Source organism: Callithrix jacchus, chromosome 14, assembly GCF_049354715.1.
Source record: "Callithrix jacchus isolate 240 chromosome 14, calJac240_pri, whole genome shotgun sequence".
NCBI lineage: Eukaryota > Metazoa > Chordata > Mammalia > Primates > Cebidae > Callithrix > Callithrix jacchus.
Window position 1 is genome coordinate 50,948,560 of NC_133515.1, and position 26,264 is coordinate 50,974,823.

Here is a 26,264-nt window from a genome sequence, read left to right on the forward strand (position 1 = left end):
CAGAAAATCAACAAAAATAACAATGGATTTAAACTATACCTTGGAATAAATGGACTTAGATATGTACAGAACATTTCATCCAACAACCACAGAATACACATTCTATTCAATAGTGCATGGAACTTTCTCCAAGATAGACCATATGATAGGCTATAAATGAGCCTCAATAAATTTAAGAAAATTGAAGTTATATCAAGCACTCTCTCAGACCACAGTGGAACAAAACTAGAAATCAACTCCAAAGGGAACCTTCAGAACCATGCAAATACATGGAAATTAAATATCTCTGCTCCTGAATGAGCACTGGATCAAAAATGAAATCGACATGGAAATTTAAAAAGTATTGAAACTGAATGACAATAATGACCACGCTATCAAAACCTCTGAGATACAGAAAAAGTGGTGCTAAGTTGAAAGTTCAAAGCCCTATGCACCTACATCAAAAAGACTGAAAGGGCACAATCTGACATTCAAAGGTCATACCTCAGGGAATCACAGAAACAAAAACTAAACAAACCCAAACTCAGCAGAAGTAACAAAATTGCCAAGATCAGAGCACAACTAAATGAAATTGAAAGAAATAAACAAAAAATACAAAAGATAGATGAGACAAATTGACAAACTGGTTCTTTGAAAAGATAAATAAAATTGATAGACCATTGGCAAGATTAACCAACATAAGGAAAGAGACAATCCAAATAACCTCACTAAGATACAAAACAGGAGATACTACAACTGATACCACAGAGATACAAAAGATCATTCAAGGCTACTATGAACACCTTTACACACATAAACTAGAAAACCTAGAAGAGATGGAAAAATTCCTGGAAAGATACAGCCCTCCTAGCTTAAATCAGGAAAATTAGATACCCTGAACAAACCAGTAACAAGCAGCAAGATTGAAATGATAAATTTAAAAATTACCAACAAAAAAGAGAATCCAGGGCCAGGTGGATTCACAGCAGAATTCTACCAGACATTCAAAAATGAATTGCTACTAATACTTTTGATAATATTCCACAAGATAAAGAAAGAAGAAACCCTCTGTAATTCATTTTCTACAGCCAGCATCACCCAAATTCCAAAACCAGGAAAGGACATAACCAAAATAGAAAACTACATACTGATATCCTTAATGAACATTGATGCTAAAATCCTTAACCAAATACTAGCTAACTAAATCCAACAACATATCAAAAAAGATAATCCCCCATGGTCAAGTGGATTTTAGACCACGGATAAAGGGACGGTTTAACATATGCAAGTCAATAAATGTGATACACCATATAAACAGAATTAAAAGTGAAAAATCACATAATCATCTCAATAGATGCAAAAAAAAGCATTTGACAAAATCCAGCATCCCTTTATGATTAATATTCTCAGCAAAATCGGCATACAAATGACATACCTTAATGTAATGAACTCTGTCTATGACAAACCCACAGCCAAGATAATACTGATTGGGGAAAAGTTGAAAGTATCCCTCTGAGAACTAACACAAGATAAGGATGCCTGCTCTCACCACTCCTCTTCAACGCAGTACTAGGAGTCCTAGCCAGAGCAATCTGACCAAAGAAAGAAATAAAGGTCATCCAGATTGGTAAAGAGGAAGTCAAACTGTCATTGTTTGCTGATGACATGATTGTTTACCTTGAAAACCCTAAGGACTCCACCAGAAAGCTCCTAGAACTGATTTAGGAATTCAGCAAATTTTCTGGATACAAGATTAATGTATACAAATCAGTAGCTCTTCTATACACCAACAGTGACCAAGCTGAGAATCAGATCAAGAACTCAACCCTTTTTACAATAGCTGCAAAAAATAAAATAAAATACTTAGGAATATACCTCACCAAAGAGTCAAAAGACCTCTAAAAGGAAAACTACAAAACACTGCTGAAAGAAATCACAGCTGACACAAACAAATGGAAACATATTCAATGCTCATGAATGGGTAGAATCAATATTGTGAAAATTACCATACTGCCAAAAGCAGTCTACAAATTCAATGCAATCATCATCAAAATACCACCATAATTCTTCACAGAATTAGAAAAAACAAAGATTCTAAAATTCATATGGAAACAAAAAAGAGCCCAGATAGCCAAAGCAAGGCTAAGCAAAAAAAAAAAAGAAATCTGGAAGCATCACACTACCTGATTTCAAACTATACTATAAGGCCATAGTCACCAAAACAGTGTGGGTACTGGTATAAAAATAGGCACACAGACCAGTGAAACAGTATAGAGAACCCAGAAGTAAATGCAAATATTTACAGCCAACTGATCTTCAACAAAACAAACAAAAACATAAAGTGGGGAAAGGACACTCTTCAACAAATGGTGCTGGGATGATTGGCTAGCCACATGTAGGAGAATGAAACTGGATCCTCATCTCTTACCTTATACAAAAATTAACTCAAGGTCGATTAAGGACTTAAACCTAAGACCTGAAACTACAAATATTCCAGAAGATAATAACACTGGAAAAACCTTTCAGACATTGACTTAGACAAAGATTTTATGACCAAGAACCCAAAAGCAAATGCAATAAAAACAAAGATAAATAGTTGGGACCTAATTAAACTAAAGAGCTTCTGCATGACAAAAGCAACAGTCAGCAGAGTAAACAGACAACCCACAGAGTGGAAGAATATCTTCACAATCTGTACATCTAACAAAAGACTAATATCCAGAATCTACAACAAACTCAAATCAATAAGTAAAAAACAAGCCCATCAAAAAGTAAGCTAAGGACATGAATGGGCAGTTCTCAAAAGAAGATTTACAGATGGCCAACAAACATATGAAAAAATGCTCAGCATCACTAATGATCAGGGAACTGCAAATCAAAACCACACTGAGATACCACCTTACTCCAGCACGAATAGTCACAGTAAAAAATTCAAAAAAAAACATAGATGTTAGCATGGATATGGTGAAAGGGAACACTTCTACACTGCTGGTGGGGATGTAAAGTAGTACAGCCAGTATAGAAAATAGTGTGGAGAGTCCTTAAATAACTCAAAGTAGAACTACCATTTGATGCAATGGTCCTATTGCAATCCCACTATTGGGTGTCTACACAGAGCAAAAGAAGTATTTACTGAAAAAAGATACGTGCACATGCACAATTCACAATTGCAAAGTCATGGAACCAAGCCAAATGCCCATCAGTCAACAAGCAGATAAAGAAACTATGGTATGTATATACAATGGAATACTATGCAGCCATAAAAAGGAATGAATTAATTGCCTTTGCAGTGACCTGGATGAGATTAGAGATTATTATTCTAAGTGAAGTAACTTGGGAATGGAAAACCAAACATTGTATGTTCTCACCGATATGTGGGAGCTAAGCTATGAGGACACAGTGGCATAGAATAATATAATGGACTTTGGTGACTTGCAGGGAAGAGTTGGAGGGGGTGAGGAATAAAAGAGTACAAATACGGTGCAGTGTATACTAATATTTGATGGATGCACCAAACTCTCCCAAGTCATTAAAGAACTTACTCATGTAACCAAATACCATCTGTACCCCAATAACTTATGGAAAAATTCATTCATTCATTAAAATAAAAAATAAAATAGCAATATCTGGTGTTGTCAAGGGTGCAAGGAAATGGGCACTGGTATACACTGTTGAGCATGCAGACATCAGCACAATCTCTCTGCAGGACAGCTTGACACTGTGCACTGAAAGAGTTAAATGTGAACTGTAATTCGCCCTCTGGAAATTCATTCTAAAAATATAATAAAGGATGGCTACAAAAATTTAATCATAAGGATGCTCACTGCAGTACAATTTTTATTACAAATAAAAGTTGGAAATAATTTAAATCACCAGAGGAGTATTAAATAAACTATGTTAAAAAAAAATTCATGGCCGGGCACGGTGGCTCAAGCCTGTAATCCCAGCACTTTGGGAGGCCGAGGTGGGTGGATCACGAGGTCAACAGATCGAGACCATCCTGGTCAACATGGTGAAACCCCGTCTCTACTAAAAATTACAAAAAATTAGCTGGGCACAGTGGCGCGTGCCTGTAATCCCAGCTACTCAGGAGGCTGCGGTAGGAGAATTGCCTGAACCCAGGGGGCGGAGGTTGCGGTGAGCCAAGATCGCACCATTGCACTCCAGCCTGGGTAACAAGAGTGAAACTCCGTCTCAAAAAAAAAAAAAAAAAAATTCATACAGACCCATAAAAGAGCCCAAATGGCCAAGGCAGTCCTAAGGAAAAACAAAACAAAACTGAAGGATGGAGGCATCATGACTACATGGCGGCAGTAACCAAAACAGCATGGTACCTGTACAAAAACAGACACACAGACCAATGGGACAGAATAGAGAATGCAGAAATAAGACTGAACATCTACAACTATCTGATCTTCAAAAAACCTGAGAACAACAAGCAGTGGAGAAAGGATTCAATAAATGGTGCTGGGATAACAAGCTAGCTATATGCAGAAAACTGAAACTGGGCCCCTTCTTTAGATCATACACAAAAATTAACTCAAAGTGGATTAAAGACTTAAATGTAAAACCCAAAACTATATAAAAAGTCTGGAAGAAAACCTAGGTAATACTATTCAGGACATAGGCATGGGCACAGACTTCATGATGAAGACACCAAAAGTAACTGCAACAAAAGCAGAATTGACTAATAGGATCTAATTAAACTAAAAAGCTTCTGCACACCAGAAGAAACTATCAACAGAGTAAACATAACCTACAGAATGGGAGAAAAATTTTGCAAATTATGCACCTGACATATCCCCAGCATCTATAAGGAACTTAAAGAAATATACAAGAAGAAAAAAACCATTAAAAATGGGCAGCAGACATGACAGACACTTTTCAAGAGAATCATACATGCAGCCAACAATTATGAAAGAATGCTAAATATCACTGATAAATGCAAATCAAAACCACAGTGAGCTACCACCTCACCAGTCAGAATGATTATTATTAAAAAGGCAAAAAATAATAGATGTTGGCAAGTTTGTGGAGAAAAAGAAATGCTTATAAACTGTTATTGGGTGTGTAAATTCGTTCAACCATTGTGGAAGACAGTGTGGTGATTCCTCAAAGTCCTAAAGACAAAAATGCCATTTGACCCAGCAATCCCATTACTAAGTATATACTGAAAGGAATATAGATCATTCTGGTATAAAGACACATATATGCTTATGTTCACTGCAGCACTATTTACAATAGCAAAGATGTGGATTCAACTAAATGCCCATCAATGATAGAGTGGATAAAGAAAATGTGGTACCATGTAATACTATGCAGCCATGAAAAAGAATGAGATTATGTCCTATGCAGGGACATGGATGGAGCTGGAAGCCATTATCCTAAGCAAATTAATGCAGGAACATAAAACCAAATACTGCATGTTCTCACTTATAAGTGGTAGCTCAATGATGAGAACGCATGGACACACAGAGGGAAACAATACAACATGAGGCCTACTGGAGGGTGGGAGGTGGGAGAAGGAAGGGGATCAGGACAAATAACTCAGGGTACTATGCTTAATACCTGGACGATGAAATAATATGTACAACAAACCCCAAGTCTCCATAACACAGTTTACTTATGTAACAAATCTACACATGTATTCCTGAACTGAAAAGTTAAAGAATATTTGTTTATACTCCTTCCCTTTCCCCAGTAAAATGCACATAAATAAAATTCACAAATCTTAAGTGTTCCATTAAGTGCCTGTATATAATACATAATATATATTATTTTATTATACCCATATTATAATAGATTGTCTCCTTCTCTTCCTCCCTCCCACCCCTATCAATCCCTGCAGGACTTTTTTTCCCAAACAATTTTCTTTAAATTTCATATTCTGCTCACACCTGTAGTTACTTCATGGTTAAAGTAAACAGTGAATTATTTTTAAATCACTATTTCTTTTAACCATGACCAGCTTTAGACTTCATCAAATTATAAACTTTAAGAAAATTGTTTGGGTAAAAGTTCTCTGAGAAATGCATACAGTAATTCAAGTATAAAGTTCTCTGACACTTTTCGAATTAGTTTACTAAACCTTTGGTACTAAAATGGCTACATCTATAATAGTATACATTACTGCCTGTTTACTTTTCAAGAAAAAGTATGTCCCTCAAATTTCCTTGTTCAATGCAGTGGCTCACACTGGTGGCACTTTCCTAGCACTTTAGGAAGCTAAGGTGAAAGGATCAGTTAAGGCCAGGAGTTTGAACCAGCCTGGGCAACAGAATAGGACCCCATCTCTAAAAAAACATTTTTTTAATTAACCAGACATGGTACACATGCCTATAGTCCCAGCTACCCAGAAGGCTGAGGCAGGAGGATTGCCTGAGCCAAGGAGTTAGAGGCTGCAGTGAACAGTGATCACCCATCTGCAGTCCCGCCTGGGTGACAGAGTAAGACCCTGTCTCAAAACCAAAACAAAACAAAACTTAACTTCCTTGTTCATGTTTTCTTTTGTGGAAAAACATAAAAAGAGAATTATGTTGCCATAATTATGAGAATTTTATTAACTTGAAATAACAACATTTGGCCAGGAACAATGGCTCACACCCTTAATCCTAGCACTTTGGGAGGCCAAGGTGGGCAGATCACCTGAGGTCAGGAGCTCGAGACCAGCCTGGCCAACATGGTGAAATCCCGTCTCTACTGAAAATACAAAAATTACCTGAGCATGGTTGTGCATGCCTGTAATCCCAGCTACTCAGGAGGCTGATTCAGAAGAATCACTTGAATTGAGGTAGCAGTGAGCCAAGATCACGCCACTGCAGTCTAGTCTGGGCAACAGAACAAGACTTCATCTCAAAATTTAAAAAAGAAATAACATTTAAGGAAGAATTATATTAGCCTTTGTGAAAACAAAAAATGTTCTGACAGTGCTTGGCTAATTCCTCCTTAAAGTTCACAGATGCCCTGCAATTTAGTAGACTGTTCTCTGATGGATGTGGTCCATTTTAAGATTTCTGTACACTTTATCCAGAGCTTTTTGTTTTATTCAAGACAGGGTCTGGCTCTGTCACCTAGGCTGGAGTGCAGTGGTGTAATCTCAGATCACTGCAACTTCCACCTTGTGGCTTTAAGTGATCCTCCCAGGTAGCTGGTACTACAGACGTGCCACCATGCCTGGCTAAATTTTTTATTTTTTGTAGAGACAAGGTTTCACCTTGTTGCCCAAGCTAGTCTCAAACTCCTGAGCTCAAGCAGTCAACCTGTCTTGGCCTCCCAAAGAGCTGGGGTTACAGATGTGAGCCAAAGCACCTCCCGATCTTGAGCTTTGAAAAACCCATTTAAATGGACCTTCACTGAGATACACAGCAATTTCTCTATAGCCAGCCACAATGAAGAAAAAATTAGGAAATTCACAATTTTTTAAATCTATACTTCAGAAATGGACACAATACTGACAATCAGAAGCCATCAGAGGTCACTAATGAATGAAGCAATCTGCATATGTGAATTTCACAAGTTTCATATTTGATACCAAGAACAAAATATTCTTAGAATTTCACATTAAGAACACCAGTGTTCAAAGTGCTCATAGTATATGCTAAGTATCTAAAACCTTTGAAACACAGCATATTATGAAAATAGTATGTGTACATGTACATATGTGTGTGTGTGCACATGTGTGTGTATGCATATATATAAATTTGCTAAGTACTTTTCTGGCATTCTGTGAAACTTAGCCAGAATTTAATTTTTATTTCTCAACATGCTGAATGGGTATTATTGACCATAATTGTGATCAATTATATTGTAGCAGAAAAGGATTTAAGAGGTAAATCATAGAAATAAAATATGAATTTTGGAGAAAAACAAAATAAAACTGGGGAAGAGAGGTATTACAGAGAAGTTACATTCTATGACCACAGAAGTGAAATGAGCAAAATAACAAGGATTTGATCAGATGGGATTAGAATTTCACTAAAGTCCTACACTGCATATATTATTCAGGGTTGCATTGACAATGAAGTTCCCTTCCCAAGCAATAAGGAAACCATATACAACCAGAGTAAACAATTATTAGAAAAAGAACCCCTAGGAAGAATGATATCAGCAAAGTGGTGACTAAGAATGGCCAGGCATGGTGGCTTATGCCTGTAATTCCAAAACTTTGGGAGGCCGAGGCAGGTGGATTACAAAGTCAAGAGATCGGGACCATCCTGGCAAACATGGTGAAGCCCCATTTCTACTAAAAATACAAAAAAAGGAAAATTAGCTGGTTGTGGTGTTATGCTTCTATAGTCCCAGCTACTCGGGAGGCTGAGGCAGGAGAATTGCTTGAACCTGAGAGGTGGAGGTTGCAGTGAGCTGAGATTGCATCACCGCACTCCAGCCTGGCAACTGGGCGAGACTCCATCTCAAAAAGAAAAAAAAAAAAAAGAAGAAGCTTCAGGCCCTCATACTCCTTAATAAACATTAAAGAAACAACCGTACACTGGCTAAATAACTTTAAGGAACTCTGGAAAACAGTCAAAGGTTTACAGAAACCAAATAAACAATCAAGGAATGGCTACATTCAGAACAGTAGGACAAAAATTTCATGGCATTTTTGCTCACCCTTGCTCCACCCCTCTCCAGCCATTGTCTTGGTTTGGAGGAGATGGCAGTTCCCAATTCCACCTGTATTAGTCCATTCTCATGCTGCTATGAAGAAACATCCGAGACTGGGTAATTTATAAAGGAAAGAGGCTTAGTTAACTCACAGTTCTGCATAGCTGGGAAGACCTCAGGAACCTTATAGTCATGGCAAAAGGCAAAGGAGAAGCAGACACCTTCTTTACAGGGCAACAGGACAGAGTGAGTGCCAGCAGGGGAAATGCCAGATGCTTATAAAACCTTCAAATCTCGTGAGAACTCTCACTATCATGAGAATAGCATGGGGAATACTGCCCCAATTATTCAATTATCGCCTCTTGGTCCCACCCTTGACACATGGAATTATTACAATTCAATGTGAGATTTGGGTGGGGACACAGAGCCAAATCATATCACCATCCCTTGAACCAGAAGGAACAAGGCTGACCTTATTTGCAACATTCTAACTTGTCTGGAGGCTGCCTGAATAATTGATCCCTTATTCACCTAACTCAGATCTCAGCTGGGAGACAAGCATGGCTTTAATCTCAGATAAGGAGAGGCAGTAGTCATGGCTCAGGAAACCCACAGAGAGACTGACCCTACAGATGCCTGGGGCAAAAGATTATAGGTGGAGATATATGACAGACCATTAAGACCCCACAAAGATCTCTTGGGAAATTTAAGACAATTAAAAGCAGTAATCTATACAGAGATTCAAAAAAACCACAAACAGGCCCAGGCAAGATGCATGCTCTGTAAAGAACTAAGAAGATCTTTAGCTTTCTCTTTGATGTGATCTCAAAATTGAGAAGCAAGGCCAAGATAATTAGGAAAGGACTTCCATGGCAAAGAGCCAGTCTACAGAGAATGGGAAAAGTAGCTAGGTCTCTTTTTTTTCAAATCCCAATATACTCATTGTAAATTTAAAATCCCAAAATCACAATGTATAAAAAGAAACAGGGAAACATGGAACATTGAATAATAATAATACATTAGTAGAAACTATTCCTGAAAAAATACAAGTATCACACTTACTAGAAAAAGATTTTCAAACAATTGTTTTAAATATGTTCAAACAGTAAAGAACAACATGGACAGAGACCTAAAGGAAATCAGGTAAACTGTATGAACAAAGGAGAATATCAACAGAGATACAAATTATTAAAAGAACCAGAAATTCTGGAAATGAAATATATAATGGGCACGTTGTGAAAGTCAAACTTAAAAATTCACTAGAGGGATTCAACAGCAGACTTGGACAGAAGAAAGAATAAACAAGCTTAAAGATAACTTGTTTTAAATTATCAAGTCTGAGGAACAAAAAGAAAAAAAAGTGAACACAGCTTAAGAGACTTACGGGACACTATCAAGCAGGACAATATATGCATTGTGAAGATCCCAGAAGGAGAAGACAATAAGAAAAATGTAGGGCACTTATTTGAAATATAATGGCCAAAAACTTCCCAATCTGAGGATAGAAATGGACATATAAACTCGAGAAGCTCAACAAACTCTAATCAACCCAAAGAGACACACAAGACACATTACAATCAAACTGCTGAAAGTCAAAGACAAAGAGCCAATCTTGAGAACTACAAGAGAAAAAATCACTCATCACATACAAGGGAGCCTAATAAGATTATCAATGGATTTCTCAGTATGAATCTTGCAGGCTAAAAAAGAATGGGACAGTATATTCAAAAACATCAACCGGGCCAGGCATAGTAGCTCACACTTGTAATCCCAGCACTTTGGGAGGCTGAAGCAGGTGGATTACTTGAAGTCAGGAGTTCAAGACCAGGCTGGACAAGATGGTGAAACCCCATCTCTACTAAAAATACAAAATATTATCCAGGCCTGGTGACACATGCCTGTAATCCCAGCTACTCAGGAGGCTGAGGCAGGAGAATCACTGGAACCTGGGAGGCAGAGATTGCAGTGAGCTGAAATCATACCACTGTATTCCAGCCTGGAAGACAGAGCAAGACCCGGTCTCCCACATGACAGGAGAAAATACAGTTGGCCCTCTGTATCCATGGATTCCTCATCTATGGATTCCACCAACAGATTGAAAATATTTGGAAAAGAACTGTACTAAATATGTACAGACTTTTTTTCTTGTAAATTATTCCCTAAATAATACAACATTACAATGATTTATAAAACAATTACATTGTATTAGGTATTATAAGTAATGTAGAGATTATTTAAAGTATAGAAGAGATGGAAGATCCAAGAGGGCGGTTTAGGAGCAGCTCAGGATTGCAGCTCCCAGTGAAAGTGCAGAGGGTGAGTGGACGCCGCATTTCCAGACGGATCTTCACTGCCCACAGACCAGGAGATTCCCAGGCAGAGGAGCCTGACAGGTCACCAGCGCAGCTATTTTGGCCAGCATGGCTATTTTGCCAGTGCCCTGGTGCAGCAGTTCTCCGTACAAAATACACTGGCTGGTTGCCCTTTTAAGCTGGCGATTGGAGCTCCAGGAAGGCAGAGTCGCCCATTCATCTGATTAAACAGGGGACAGAAACAGGGAACTAGGCCAGGAGATCCCAGGCTGTGCTGTTGTTTCAGCCGGCACAGTGGGTTGCCACACAGAAAATCACACAGATCCTGGCACCTTTTCAGCAGGCGACTGGAACACCTGGGAGACAGTCAACCATTCAACTTAAAAAAAAAAAAAAAAAGGCTCTGAGGCAGGGAGCCAGGTGATCAGGCTCAGTGAATCCCACCCCCTGACAAAAAAAAAAAAGCAATTGGAAACACCCTGGGTTGAGAGTTTCACGGCAAGCACAGCTGAACCTGGGATGGTCCAGCTCTGTAGGGGAGGGGCGTCTGCCATTACCAAGGCACTCCACCCCTACAGAGGTAGTCCGCCATTGCTGCGGCAGCCTGCTGTTACCACTACAGAGAGAGTCCGCCATTACAGAGGTGGGCCACCATTGCCCAGGCAGTTCTAACCACACCCAGGACTGCAAGGAAGTTCACACAGTAGCAGGGCAGAGCCCACAGCAGCTCAGCAAAGCCTCTGCAGGCAGACAGTGACTAGGCTGCCTCCTTGCTGGGCAGAACAGCCCTGAAAAAAAAAGGCAGCAGCACAATGGAAAATCATAAATAAAGCCCTAACTCCCCGGGACAGAGCACTTGGGGAAGAAAAGGGGGTTTATGAGTTCTGCTACAGAAGACTTAAATGTACCTGCCCAACAGCTCGGAACAATGGAGTTCACAGCTCAGCACTTGAGCTCCTATAAAGGACAGACTGTCTCCTCAAGCAGCTCCCTGACCCTTGTATATCCAAGGAGTCACCTCACAAAGGACTGATCAGACTGACATTTGGTGGGCATCATTCTGGAACAAAGATAGCAGAAGAAGAAACTAGTAGCAACCCTTACTGTTCCACAGCTGCTGCAGGTGACCCTCAGGCAAGGAGTGGACCTCAGCAGTCCTACAGCAGAGGGGCCAGACTGTTAGAAAAATTAAGAAACAGAAGGAACTTCATCATCAATAAATGAGACGTCCACTCAGAGACCCAATCTGAAAATCAGCAACTACAAAGACAACAGGAGGATAAACCCACAAAGATGGGAAGAAACTAGTGCAAAAGGGAGGGAAACACCCGAAACCAGAACACCTCTCCTCCTACAAGGGATCAAAAGCCCTCACCAGCAAGGAAGCAAGGCCGGATGGAGAATGAGTATGATGAAATGACAGAATCAGACTTCAGAAGGTGGGAAATGAGAAACTTCTGTGAGCTAAAAGAACATGTTCTACCCCAATACAAAGAAACTAAGAACATTGAAAAAAGATTTGGCGAAATGCTAACGAGAATGGACAACTTAGAAAGGAATATCAGAGAATGATGGAGCTGAAAAACACAACACGAGAACTTCACAAAGCATGCATGAGTTTCAACAGCCAAATTGACCAAGCAGAAGAAAGGATATCAGAGGTCAAAGATCAACTCAATGAAATAAAACGAGAAGGCAAGATTAGAGAAAAAAGCGTAAAAAGGAATGAACAAAGTATCCAAGAAATATGGTACTATGTGAAAAGACCTAATCTACGTTTGATAGGTGTACCTGAATGTGACGAAGAGAATGAATCCAAGCTGGAAAATACTCTTCAGGATATTATCCAGGAAAATTTCCCCAACCTAGCAAGTCAGGCCAATATCCAAGTCCAGGAAATAGAGAAACACCACAAAGATATTCCTCAAGAAGAGCAACATAATTGTCAGATTCACCAGGGTTGAAATGAAAGGGAAGACACCAAGGCACATAATTGTCATATTCACCAGGGTGGAAATGAAAGAGAAAATGCTAAGGGCAGCTAGAGAGAAAGGTCGGGTTACCCACAAAGGGAAACTCATCAGACTCACAGCAGATCTCTCAGCAGAAACCCTACAAGCCAGAAGAGAGTGGGAGCCAATATTCAACATCCTTAAAGAAAATAACTTTCTTTTTTTTTTTTAATTGCATTTTAGGTTTTGGGGTACATATGCACAACATGCAAGATAGTTGCATAGGTACACACATGGCAGTGTGTTTTGCTGCCTTCCTCCCCCTCACCCACATTTGGCATTTCTTTCCAAGCTATCCCTCCCCAGCTCCCCCTCCCTGCGCTGTCCCTCCCCTATTCCCCGCAATAGACCCGAGGTTTAGTACTCCCTTCCCAGTGTCCTTGTGTTCTCATTTTTCATCACCCACATATGAGTGAGAATATGCAGTATTTCATTTTCTGTTCTTGTGTCAGTTCGCTGAGAATGATGTTCTCCAGATTCATCCCAGAATCTCATATCCAGCCAAACTGAGCTTCATACATGAAGGAAAAATAAAATCCTTTGCAAACAAGCAAGTACTCAGAGATTTTGTCACCACCAGGCCTGCTTTACAAGAGCTCCTGAAAGAGGCACTACACATAGAAAGGAACAACCAGTACCAGCCACTCCAAAAACATACCACATGGTAAAGAGCATCAACAAAATGAAGAATCTGCATCAACTAATGGGAAAACAGCCAGCTAGCATCAAAATGGCAGTATCAAATTCACACATAACAATATTAACTCTAAATGTAAATGGACTAAATACACAATCAAAAGACACAGACTGGCAAATTGGATAAAAAGCTAAAACCCATCCGTGTGCTGTATCCAGGAAACCCATCTCACATGCAGGGATACACAAAGGCTCAAAATAAAGGGATGGAGGAAGATTTACCAAGCAAATAGAAAGCAAAAAATAGCAGGAATTGCAATTCTCATCTCTGATAAAATAGACTTTAAAGCAACAAAGATCAAAAGAGACAAAGAAGGACATTACATAATGGTAAAAGGATTGATGCAACAAAAAGAGCTAATGATACTAAATATATGCACACCCAAGACAGGAGCACCCAGATACATGAGGCAAGTTCTTAATGACTTACAAAGAGACTTAGACTCCCACACAATAATAGTGGGAGACTTGAACACCCCATTGTCAATATCAGACAGATCAACCAGACAGAAAACAAGAATATCCAGGACTTGAACTCAGACCTCGAACCAGCAAACCTGATAAGACATTTAGAACTCTCCACCCCAAATCCATAGAATATACATTCTTCTCTGCACCCATCACACCTACTCTAAAATTGACCACATAATGGGAAGTAAATCACTCCTCAGCAAATGCAAAAGAATGGAAATCATAACAGTCTCAGACCACAGTGCAATCAAGTTAGAACTCAGAATTCAGAAACTGACTCAGAACTGCACAGCTTCATGGAAACTGAACAACTGGCTCTTGAATGTTGACCAGATAAACAATGAAATGAAGGCAGAAACAAAGATGTTCTTCAAAACCAGTGAGAACGAAGACACAACATTTCAGAATCTCTGGGACACATTTAAAGCAGTGTCTAGAGGAAAATACATAGCAATAAATGCCCACATGAGAAGAAAGGAGAGATCCAAAATTGACACCCTGTAGTCAAAATTGAAAGAGCTAGAGGAGCAAGATCAAAAAAAGTCAAAACCTAGCAGAAGACAAGAAATAACTAAGATCAGAGCAGAACTGAAAGAGATAGAGACACACACACAGACAAAAAAAAAAACACATTCAAAAAAATCAATAAATCCAGGAGCTGGTTTTTCGAAAAAAAATCAACAAAATAGACCACTAGCCAGATTAATAAAAAAGAAAAGAGAGAATAACCAAATAGATGTAATAAAAAATGATCAAGGGGATATCACCACAGATTCCACAGAAATTCAAACCATTATCAGAGATTATTACAAACAAACTCTATGCACGTAAACTAGTAAACCTGGAAGAAATGGATAAATTCCTGGACACTTGCCTCCTCCCAAGCCTAAACCAGGAAGAAGTCAAAACCCTGAACAGACCAATACAAGGTCTGAAGTTGAGGCAGCAACTAAGAGCCTACCACACAACAAAAGCCCAGGTCCAGATGGGTTCACAGCCAAATTCACCACATAAGCAGAACCAAAGACAAAACCACATGATTATCTCAATTGATGCAGAGAAGGCCTTTGACAAAATTCAACAGCCCTTTATGCTAAAAACCCTCACTAGACTAGGTATTGATGGAATGTATCTCAAAATAATAAAAGCTATTTATGACAAACCAACAGCCAATATCATACTGAATGGGCAAAAACTGGAAGCATTCCCTTTGAAATCTGGCACTAGACAAGGTGCCCTCTCTCACCACTCCTATTCAATATAGTACTGGAAGTTCTAGCCAGAGCAATCAGGCAAGAAAAAGAAATAAAGTGTATTCAAATAGGAAAGGAGGAAGCCGAATTGTCTTTTTGCAGACGACATGATAGTATATCTAGAAGACCCCATCATCTCAGCTCAAAATCTCCTGAAACTGATAAGCAACTTCAGCAAAGTCTCAGGATATAAAATCAATGTGCAAAAATCACAAGCATTCCTATACACCAATAACAGACTTAAAGAGAGCCAAATCAAGAACAAACTGCCACTCACTATTGCTACAAAGAGAATAAAATACCAAGGAATACAACTAACAAGGAATGTAAAGGACCTCTTCAAGTAGAACTACAAACCTCTGCTCAACGAATTAAGAGCAGACACAAACAGGTGGAGAGACATTCCGTGTTCACAGTTAGGAAAAATCAATATCGTGAAAATGGCCATACTGCCCAAAGTAATTTATAGATTCAACACTATCCCCATCAAGCTACCAATGACCTTCTTCACAGTACTGGAAAAACCACCTTAAACTTCATATGGAACCAAAAGAGAGCCCACATAGCCAAGTCAATTCTAAGCAAAAAGAACACAGCAGGAGGCATCACACTACTGGACTTCAAACTATACTACAAGGCTACAGTAATCAAAACAGCATGATACTGGTACCAAAACAGAGATATAGACCAATGGAACAGAATAGAGGCATCCGAGGCAACACAACATATCTACAACCATCCAATCTTTGACAAACCTGACAAAAACAAGCAATGGGGAAAGGATTCCTTCCCCATTAATAAATGGTGTTGGGAAAACTGGCTAGCCATGTGCAGAAAGCAGAAACTGGACCCCTTCCTGACACCTTACCCTAAAATTAACTCCAGATGGATTAAAGACTTAAACATAAGACCTTACACCATAAAAACCCTAGAAGAAAATCTAGGCAAAACCATTCAGGACATAGGAGTAGGCAAGGACTTCATGAACAAAACACCAAAAGCATTGGCAACAAAAGCCAAAATAGACAACTGGGACCTAATCAAACTCCACAGCTTCTGCACGGCAGAAGAAACAGTCAGAGTGAATCGGCAACCAACAGAATGGGAAACAATTTTTGCAGTTTACCCATCTGACAAAGGGCTGATATCCAGAATTTACAAAGAACTCAAACAGATTTACAAGAACAAAACAAACAAGCCCATTCAAAAGTGGACAAAGGATATGAACAGACACTTTACAAAAGAAGACATACATGAAGCCAACAAACATGAAAAAACGCTCATCATCACTGGTCATTAGAGAAATGAAAAAACTACATTGAGATACCATCTCACACCAGTTAGAATGGCGATCATTAAGAAATCTGGAGACAACAGATGCTGGAGAGGATGTGGAGAAATACGAACACTTTTACGTTGCTGTTGGGAGTGTAAATTAGTTCAACCATTGTGGAAGACAGTGTGGTGATTCCTCAAGGACCTAGAAATAGAAATTCCATTTGACCCAGCAATCCCATTACTGGGTATATATCCAAAGGATTATAAATTGTTCTACTATAAGGACGTATGCACACAAATGTTCATTGCAGCACAGCTTACAATAGCAAAGACCTGGAACCAACTCAAATGCCCATCAATGATAGACTGGATAGGGAAAATGTGGCACATATACACCATGGAATATTATGCAGCCATCAAAAATGATGAGTTCATGTCCTTTGTAGGTACCTGGATAAACCTGGAAATCGTCATTCTCAGCAAACTGACACAAGAACAGACAATGAAATACCGCATGTTCTCACTCATAGGTGGGTGTTGAAAATGAGAACACATGGACACAGGCAGGGGATCACTACACACTGGGGTCTTTTGAGGCAAATGGGGAGGGACAGCAGTGGGTAGGGAGTTGGGGAGAGATAGCATCAGGAGAAATGCCAGATATAGGTGAAAGGGAGGAAGGTAGCAAATCACACTGCCACGTGTGTACCTATGCAACTATCTTGCATGTTCTTCACATGTACCCCAAAACCTAAAATGCAATAAAAAAATAAGTATATGTGAGGATGTATATAGATTATATGCAAATACTAGCCATTTGTTATCAGGGACATAAGCATCTGCAGATTTTGGTATCTGTAGGGGGTTCTGGCACCAACTCCCACAAATACTAAGGGACAACTGTATTTCATAAGTGACAAATAACCAGAATATAGAAAAAAACTACAACCCAATAACAAAAAAATTAAACTACAAGATTTCCAAGATATACAAATGGACAGTAAGTACATGAGATGATGTTCAAGAGCACTAATTGTTAGCAAAATGCAGATCAAACCACAATGAGAGACTACTTTTCCATACATTAGGATGCTATTATTATTTGATTTAGCCAAAAGGCTGAGAAGCAATAAGATGGCCATTATCAAAAAGCAGAAAGCAAAAAGTGTTGGTAAGGATGGGGAGAAACTAGAATATTTGTACATTGCCGGTGGGACTATAAAATGCTGTGACCCCTGTGGAAAACAGTATGGTAGTTCCTGAAAAAATTAAACATAAAACCATTATATGATCCAGCAATTTTACTTCTGTTTTCCGCCCAAAAGAACTGAAAGCAGGGACATGAACAGATATTTTTATACCCATGTTCACTGCAATATTAGTCACAATAGCTGAAAGGTGGAAACAACAAAAATGGCCATTGACAGATGAATGGATACACGAAAGGTATAATACGTATAATGAAATGTTATTCAGCCCTAAAAGGGGAATTAAATTCTGATACCTGCTACAGCATGGATGAACTGCGCAGACATTATGCTAAATGAAATGAGTCTCTAAAGAACAAATATTGTATGACTCCACTGATATGAAGTACCTGGAATAGTCAAATTCTTAGAGACACAAAGTAGAACAGCAGTTATCAGGGGCTTAAGGAAGTAAGAAATGGGAAATTTTTGCTTAATGAGTACAGAATTTCAGTTTGGGATGATTAAAAAGTTGTAGAGATGGAGAGTAGTGATGGTTACATGACATCATGACCATGTCACATAATGTGCCTAATGACTTTACTAAAGTATACACTTAAAAAATAAAGTGGTACCCCAAAACCTAAAATGCAATTTAAAAAAATAAATAAATAAAGGAAAGAGAAAAAGAAAGAAATGAAACCACTAGCAGTCTAGGTACCTCTTGGAAACATTCTAGAAAAAAATTGTGCTAATGACAAAAGCTGAAGGAAGGAACTGAATTCTCCTTTAAGCTTTAGTAGGTAAATTTAGAGGTTATCTTGGGGCTACACGTTTGAATGAGTTTCTAGGTATGTGGCATACCTCTTATTTCTTCCCACTGACTTTGCATAGTCAAGGGTAATAAATCATGTAGTTACATATCTACCTTGTCTTGTTTGTACAACTCATTGGCATACTGTCTGAAAAAAACTTACATTTGTTTATTTATTTTTCTTTTTTTCGAGATGAAGTCTCACACTGTCACCCAGTCAAGAGTGCAGAGGTGTGATCTCAGCTCACTACAACCTCTGCCTCCCAGATTCAAGTGATCCTCCTGCCTCAATCTCCAGAGTAGCTGGGATTACATACCACTATACCTAGCTAATTTTTGTATTTTTAATAGAGACAGGGTTTCACCATGTTGCCCAGGCTGGTCTTGAACTCCTGACCTGAAGTGATCTGCCCACCTTGACCTCCCAAACCCCTGGGATTACAGTCATAAGCCACCAAGCCCAGCCACAGAAATCTTATATTTAGAAATGGCAGAAATTGATTATTTTAATGTAGAATTATGGTACATATAGTAACCTGCTGTACTTCCTGTTTTTACTATCACCCAAAGAGAGGAATGATATACATAGAATAGGGAGTGTGTGCACAGTATTTACATGTTGACAATTACATTAGTGGAGCACTAGTGTGTAACCTCTGAAAATGATAAGGTAGTAATTTTTGAGTTCGCTGATACTACTATCATAAGTTTATCAGTTTACTTGATGGATGACAGTATCTTCAAGAATTGGTTGAGATGGAATAGTTGATAAATTGTTCTCATATTCTTTCCTCTAAAGAAATTATTTTTTAAAAATATTTTAAATATATCAACATACTTGATCTTAGTATTTATGATCTATTTACTTTCTGAAAGACTTGGGGCATTTCATAAAAGTATTTTATATATCATATCTAAAATAAATTATATATACAGCAAAAGTCAATTAAAAGTTGCAGGCCAGGCATGGTGACTTATGTCTGTAATCCTAGTGATTTGGGAGGCTAAAGCAAAAAGATCACTTGAGCCCAGTAGTTGAGCAACATAACAAGACCCTGTCTCTACGAAAATAAAATTTTTTTTTAATTATCCAGGCATGGTGGTGCATGCCTGTAGTCCCAGCTACTTGGGAAGCTGAGGCAAGATCACTCAAGCCTAGGAATTCGAGCTATAATTGTGCTATGAGCTGTAACTGTGCCACTGTTCTCCAGCCTAGGCAACAGAGCACAACCCTATTTCAAGAAAGAAAAAGGTGCAGAGTAAGTAATGTTGAATATCAGGCTGTTATATACAAGTTGAAACTGAGTCTAGCTCTGAATTTGGGAAGGCAGAGACAAAAAAGTGAAATAGGTTTACTTTGAGAGGCATCATGATATAATAGAAAGAATGCAGTATTATAGACCAACTGTCTCAGTCGAGTTTTGTTCCACTACCTCCTCACTGCCATATACCTCTAAAATTGTTTTCTCATCTGTAAAATGAGAATAGTTATGTTTAATCTAGTAATACTATATGATTATTTTGTCCAATTAGGTAATGGGAAACCATTCTGTTCTAAAACATGGTTGTTATTATTATCACTGACTTAATTTTTTAACATATGCAAATAGTAAATTTATCTGGATTGAAACTTTTTTCAGCACTTTGTATTCACACTCAAGACCGTTTGTGCAGGCCAGGTACAGTGGCTCACACCTATAATCCCAGCACTTTGGGAGGTAGAGGTAAGCAGAGCACTTGAGGCCAGGAGTTCAAGAGCATCCTGGCCAAAATGGTAAAATCCTGTCTCTATAAAAAATACAAAAATTAGCCTGGCGTGGTGGTGCATGCCTGTAGTCCCAGCTACTCAGGAGGCTGGGGTGGGAGTATCACCTGAGTCTGGGAGGTCGAGGCTGCACTGAGCCTTGACTGGACCACTACATTCCAGCCTGGATGACAGAGTGAGACCTTGTCTCAACAACAACAACCAAAAGTTTGTGTAAAAAAAAAAAAAAAAGCTGAAAAGTGGCCCAGCGTGGTAGCTCACACCTGTAATACCAGCACTTTGGGAGGCCAAGGCAGGCAGATCACCTGAAGTCAAGAATTCAAGACCAGCCTGGCCAACATGGTGAAACCCCATCTCTACTAAAAATACAAAAAAAAATTAGCCAGGCATGGTGACATGTGCCTGTATTCCCAGCTACTCAGGAGGCTGAGGCAGGGGGAACTGCTTGAACCTGGGAGGCAGAGGCTGCAGGGAGCTGAGATCGCACCACTGCACTCCGCACTCCAGCCTGGGCAACAGAGCAAACACTGTTTTAAAAAAGAAAAAAAACTGAAAAGCAAGCTGGGTGTGGTAGTGCATGCCTATAGTCTCAGCTCCTCTAGAGGCTGAGGTGGGGAAACTGCTTAAGCCCAGTTTTAGGCCAGTGTAGGCAACCTAGCAAGACCCAATCTCTACCAAAAAAAAAAATGTTTTTTAACAGAAGAACAAAATAACATGTCTTACAGTTTTGATTCTAGTCACATAGATGTTTCTTATAACTCTTCTTTGTAAGCCGAAAGAGTTATATTAAATCATAATTCACTAAAGGCATTTCTGTGGAAAGGTGAAATGACAAGTTCTAAGTACATTCCTTTCTGATGGTTTGCTTAACACAGAAGTCAAAAAGTTGGCTTGTCTATCAACTTGTCTCTCATATGAACCAAAAGCCTCAAGCTAACCTTTGGCGAGTGCTAGCCTATAGTCAGTTTGAGATTGCATTTTCTACAAAAAATGTCAAGGACCAAACTCTGCAGTGTTGATGAAAAGGAAACCTATGTATGATACCAAATATGCAAGAAGCAGAGTTCAATTTCAGTGTTCAGTGGTGAAACTTGAATAGCTGGTCAACTTACTCAGGAAAGTGTTTCCTGCCACATTCGGTGCTTGCTTATAGCATGCTTTAAGCAAAAGCCTTAAATACTAGGAATAGAGAGAGAGGAGTTAATCATAAAGCATCCTGTGGAACTAGTTTTATTAGTACATTAAAAAAACTCTAGTGGAAAAAAAAACACTTCATAGAGAAATAAAAACTAAATTATAATCCCAACTCTGCTACTAAGTGACTTTGGACAAAACACCCAACCCATATGAGCCTCAGCTTGTTAATCTGTAAAATAAAAGAATTTCAGATTAGGGAGTTTTAAGATTTCTTCCATCCCTAAAATGTTATACTTCTGGCATGTAATTATTATTAAACCAAATCAGAAACTTCACAAGAGACCATTAGTAACACAGACGAAACCTAACGTAATAAACTGAGATGATCACTTATTAAAATTCAAAAATCTGTATTAAGTTAGAAATGCATCAAAATCCAGTTTATAGCAAAGCAAAGCTTAACTTGTCTACTGAATTTACTTACAAAAGTCTGTGTACATTTAAAGGAAAGTAACCTGATATCACCCAACATTAGGTAACAGCAAAAGGGTGTGGCTCTGAAAATGCACTTAACCGTATGTAGAAATCAGTGAGGGACTGGGGAAAACCCTTTTGTTGCTGTAAAATTACTACAAGAATTAACATGTAGCTTCATTGAGTCAAGGCTCAGCACAATTTCAACACATTTTTTAAAAATGAAGATTAGTCTTCCTTGGAACCACAACTTCCTATTATTGAACAAAATCACCTCCTCCCATACTAGGAAACAAACAAAGCAAAACCACCAATTCTACAGTGTTTATCAAGAAGCTTAAAATTTCATAAGCTTTTGGTCCAATAATTCTATTTCTACAGTTCTATACCATGGAAATAATCCTACAAACAGAAAAAGAAAAATCATGCCTAAGAATAGCTATCATAGGGTTATTTATGAAAAAGAAGAAATTGGAAACAATATAAATATAACTAAAAAAGGAATGGTTAAATAAAGGTATAGTATTTAATGGAATAAAATTCAGCCATTAAAAACAGATTATGTAGAAAGTGAAAAGTTATGAAGTGTTATGAGGCCAAAAAAAGAAAGAAAAAGGAAAGATATAGAATTATATATACAATAGAATTCAAGCTGTGTTTAAAATAAACAAAACATATATGTGGAGAAAAAGACTGGAAACTAATTCATGTTAACCATAGTTTTACATGATTGGTAGGACTATGGGTAAATTTTCATACTTTCCTGTTTTCCAAATTTTATTTAATAATTATGTTTTATTTCAAATAATGTTAAAAATTGAATATAAATTATTTTACAAATCTTCAAAATATCCCTCTAAGGTACACAGAGTGTAAGTCAAGGTTATTTAGCATGAAAACCTTGGCAATGCCCTGAAGTCTTTTTTTTTTTTTTTTGAGACAGTTTTAGTCTTCTTGCCCATGCTGAAGTACAATAGCACCATCTAGGCTCACTGCAACCTCTGCCTCCTGGGTTCAAGCGATTCTCCTGCCTCAGCCTACCAAGTAGTTGGGATTTCAAGCATGTGCCACCACACCTGGCTAATTTTTGTATTTTTAGTAGAGATGGGGTTTCTCCATGTTGGTCAGGCTGGTCTCGAACTCTTAACCTCAGGTGATCCCTCTGCCTCAGCCTCCCAAAGTGCTGGAATTACAGACATGAGCCACCATACCCAGCCATCCTTAAATCTTTTTAAAACGCAATGGATTTTAAAGGAAATCCTCCAAAGGAAATTTTTTTTTGTTTTTTAAATCCTGGAACATCCTTGAGAAGTTAATTCTATGATTCTTACTTTTTAAAATATAATTCCTAAAGTAAGAAAGGATTAAATCATGGATAGCAGACACTGCATAACATCAACAACAAGGCTGAACCACATGATACTTCTTAGGTATACCATCAGCCTTCTAGCAACCAGTATATCTAGATATTAGGAAAATAAAATACTTTACCTAGGATCTCTGCCAGTTGATGAACAAGGCCAAAACCGAACTCATTTTCTCAATGACCATTCTTTTGGTGTACAAACTAGACTTTGGTATGGTAGTTTATAAGCCAAGAGTTGAAGCTTATGTTTTAAAAATGACAGTGCTTAGTTTTCTTTTTAAATTCAAAGCTACCTAAAACCCTGGAACTTGCCAGCACACACACTCAAGCCCCAGGCACTATTAAATTACACATTCTTCTTGCTACCTGTTTTTCCAGGTTTTTTTTTTCAATTTTGTATACTTCAAGATCTACAGGCACATATATACATACATGTGTTGCCCTTATTTTTTAGCCCCATACCTGTTTCCTTTGAGATGTGAGTACTTAAAATAGTATAAATGCAGACTTCTGAAAAGCTTCTCTTAATAATAATTTTTAAGATATAACTTACAGAATAAATTTTTTTTAATTATTTTCACCTATACTTTAAGAAAAATGTCTCCAATTATGACATGATAGTTTAAGTGCTATTATCCCTACTCTTTACCTTTCACTTTTCCATTTCAACTCTAAGAAGTTTATCTTCAAACTTTTTTTAAATGTCCCCACTGTATTATTTTTCACACAATATCACTCATCTTTAGTCTTACCTTCACACATCATCCAACTTCAAAAGCCCATAAAATCTTCTGTTTTTCTGTAACCGATAGGGATGGGGACCGATGGGGGTGGGGTGCAAAAGAAAGAAAGAATAACAAATGGGAAATAGATGAAGTTCTTGCTAATACTGCTTTTCAGCTTCATAAAATGTTATGAAAGTCTTATAAAACCACAATCTTCTCTATTTTATAAACCTCAAATATATGCCATATAATACCTTTCAGAACACACAGTATTTTAAAATCACACTGTAGAATCCAAATGACACACAGTTTGCAATTTTTCATTGGAGAAACTTTCAAATGCTTACAAATTTCAATTAACATCCTGTCCTTTCTTTGCCTTTTAATGCTTATTATTTCTTGACTAATTTTTATGAATATCATATCAAAATTTTGATGATCAAATCAGATAAGTATACAGTTCTCTTATGTGTCTCTGGGCAGTGCATTTTAAACTATTTTATTTTGTTTCACTATTTTTAAATACTTAAATAGTAAAGATACAAATGTTACTCTTTTTACTCTGCTTAAACATTATTTTAATTATTTTTATTTTTTTATTTGCAGGAAATCAGAGATGGTAGTTCTCTCAGAATGATTCACTTTGGTCTGGTGTAAACCAGAAGAACAAAAGAAACCCACCTTTTTCATATCTAAACTTTTTCATGGCCTGATACAGACTTAAAATCTCCCTGTGTGGATTCTGAACAAGGAGACAGTATGAATTATATGAATTAGTTAAGAGTTCTAAGTGGAGTGTTTTCAAAATAAAGTTTTATTATTTTAAAAACATAGCATAACAGCACAATGATCCTAAATCTTTAGTCTACTTATTTTCAATAATGAAGACATTTTGAAGGTGTCTTAAATTGTACATTAATTAGGTGCTACAAAAATAGCATATTTAAACTTTGTTCTCCCAAGTACTTTAAAAAGGAGGCAGTAGGAGGCGAGCATAGTGGCTCATTCCTGTAGTCTGAGTGCTTTAGGAGGCAAAGGCTGAAGGATCATTTGAGCCCAGGAGTTCAAGACTAGCCTATGCAACATAGTGAAATGCTGTCTCTAGAAAAATTAGCCAGGCTTGGTGGAACATGCTTGTGAAGCTGAGGCAGAAGAACTACTTGAGCCCAGGAGTTCAAGGCTGCCAGTAAGCCATGATCACGCCACTGCACTCTAACCTGGACAACAGAGAATGACCCTGTCTCAAAAAAAAAAATCTTCCTCTGCTCTTGTTTACATTATTAATTTACATTATAAATACAGTATTTATTATGCAAATGTTTCAGTCCAGACCCATTATTAGAAGATAGATCTCCATGGTTCTCTCAAATTACTGCTATGGGTAGTTTGCCCTGACTGCCCCTGGGAACACAGATACTGTTTCCCTCATGAGCAAGGGGTAGGCATATGAGATTTTAGTTCTTTAAGCTCAGAATGCCTCTCCTTTACACTGCTCACTCTGTGTGCAGGTGACATCTAGCCCTCTTAACATTGTTCTGTAGGAATAGAGCTCAGAGAATCCATTAAAAAAGAAGAAAAGAAAAAATGCCAATACCCTGGCTACTATCAATTGTCTCTGACTCAGGAGTCTCATGTCTTCTACCAGCATCCATGAAACTGTAGTGTGGTAACTTGTTTGCTAATAAAGAGGATAAAATCTCATACCCTTCACGGTTCTGACACCCATTCTTTAGCAGATAACCAATATTTCACAATTATAGACATCTATAATAATCAACATTGTTTACTGCTATACAATTACATTATATAATTAAACTTAGAGTTAAAAGTTAATAAGATTGGAGACTTTTACATTTCATATTTTTCTACTTCCCATTTATCTGTACCTCTACCAGAGGATATGACCAAAAAAGATGAAACTCAAATTACATGTTTTTCATTTTGTTATTGCTCTGAAAAAATTTTAATAATGTATAACATGTAAGACAAACTAAAAAGAGATAGTTACCAGCAAACTTTCATTTTACTACTCCCTTTCTTCTTTATCACACAGACAATCAAAAGTTAACTAATTTTCAAAGAAAAATTGTATTAAAAAATAGGATTTTGTCAAGATTGCAAAATTTTCTCCAGATTTTCTGGTAAATAGTCATTAACCCAAAATACCTTTCCTGTGAGATATTAAATATAA

The 26,264-nt window shown here is 37.9% G+C and overlaps 1 protein-coding gene across 31 annotated transcripts in view; it reads left to right on the forward strand.

Annotated features, from left to right (window-relative positions):
* The window catches only part of WDPCP (WD repeat containing planar cell polarity effector), a 559,060-nt gene extending 533,281 nt beyond the window's left edge, over positions 1-25,779 (forward strand). For 29 of the 31 annotated variants that reach the window (XM_035272444.3, XM_078349201.1, XM_078349199.1 and 26 more), the window contains one exon: positions 24,680-25,779. In XM_035272444.3, coding sequence (XP_035128335.1) covers positions 24,680-24,730 — 51 coding nt within the window. In that variant the 3' untranslated portion in view covers positions 24,731-25,779. The remainder of the gene's footprint in view (positions 1-24,679) is intronic. The other 2 variants (XR_013526575.1, XR_013526576.1) reach the window with 1 other exon arrangement.
* The last annotated feature ends 485 nt before the right edge of the window (positions 25,780-26,264 follow it).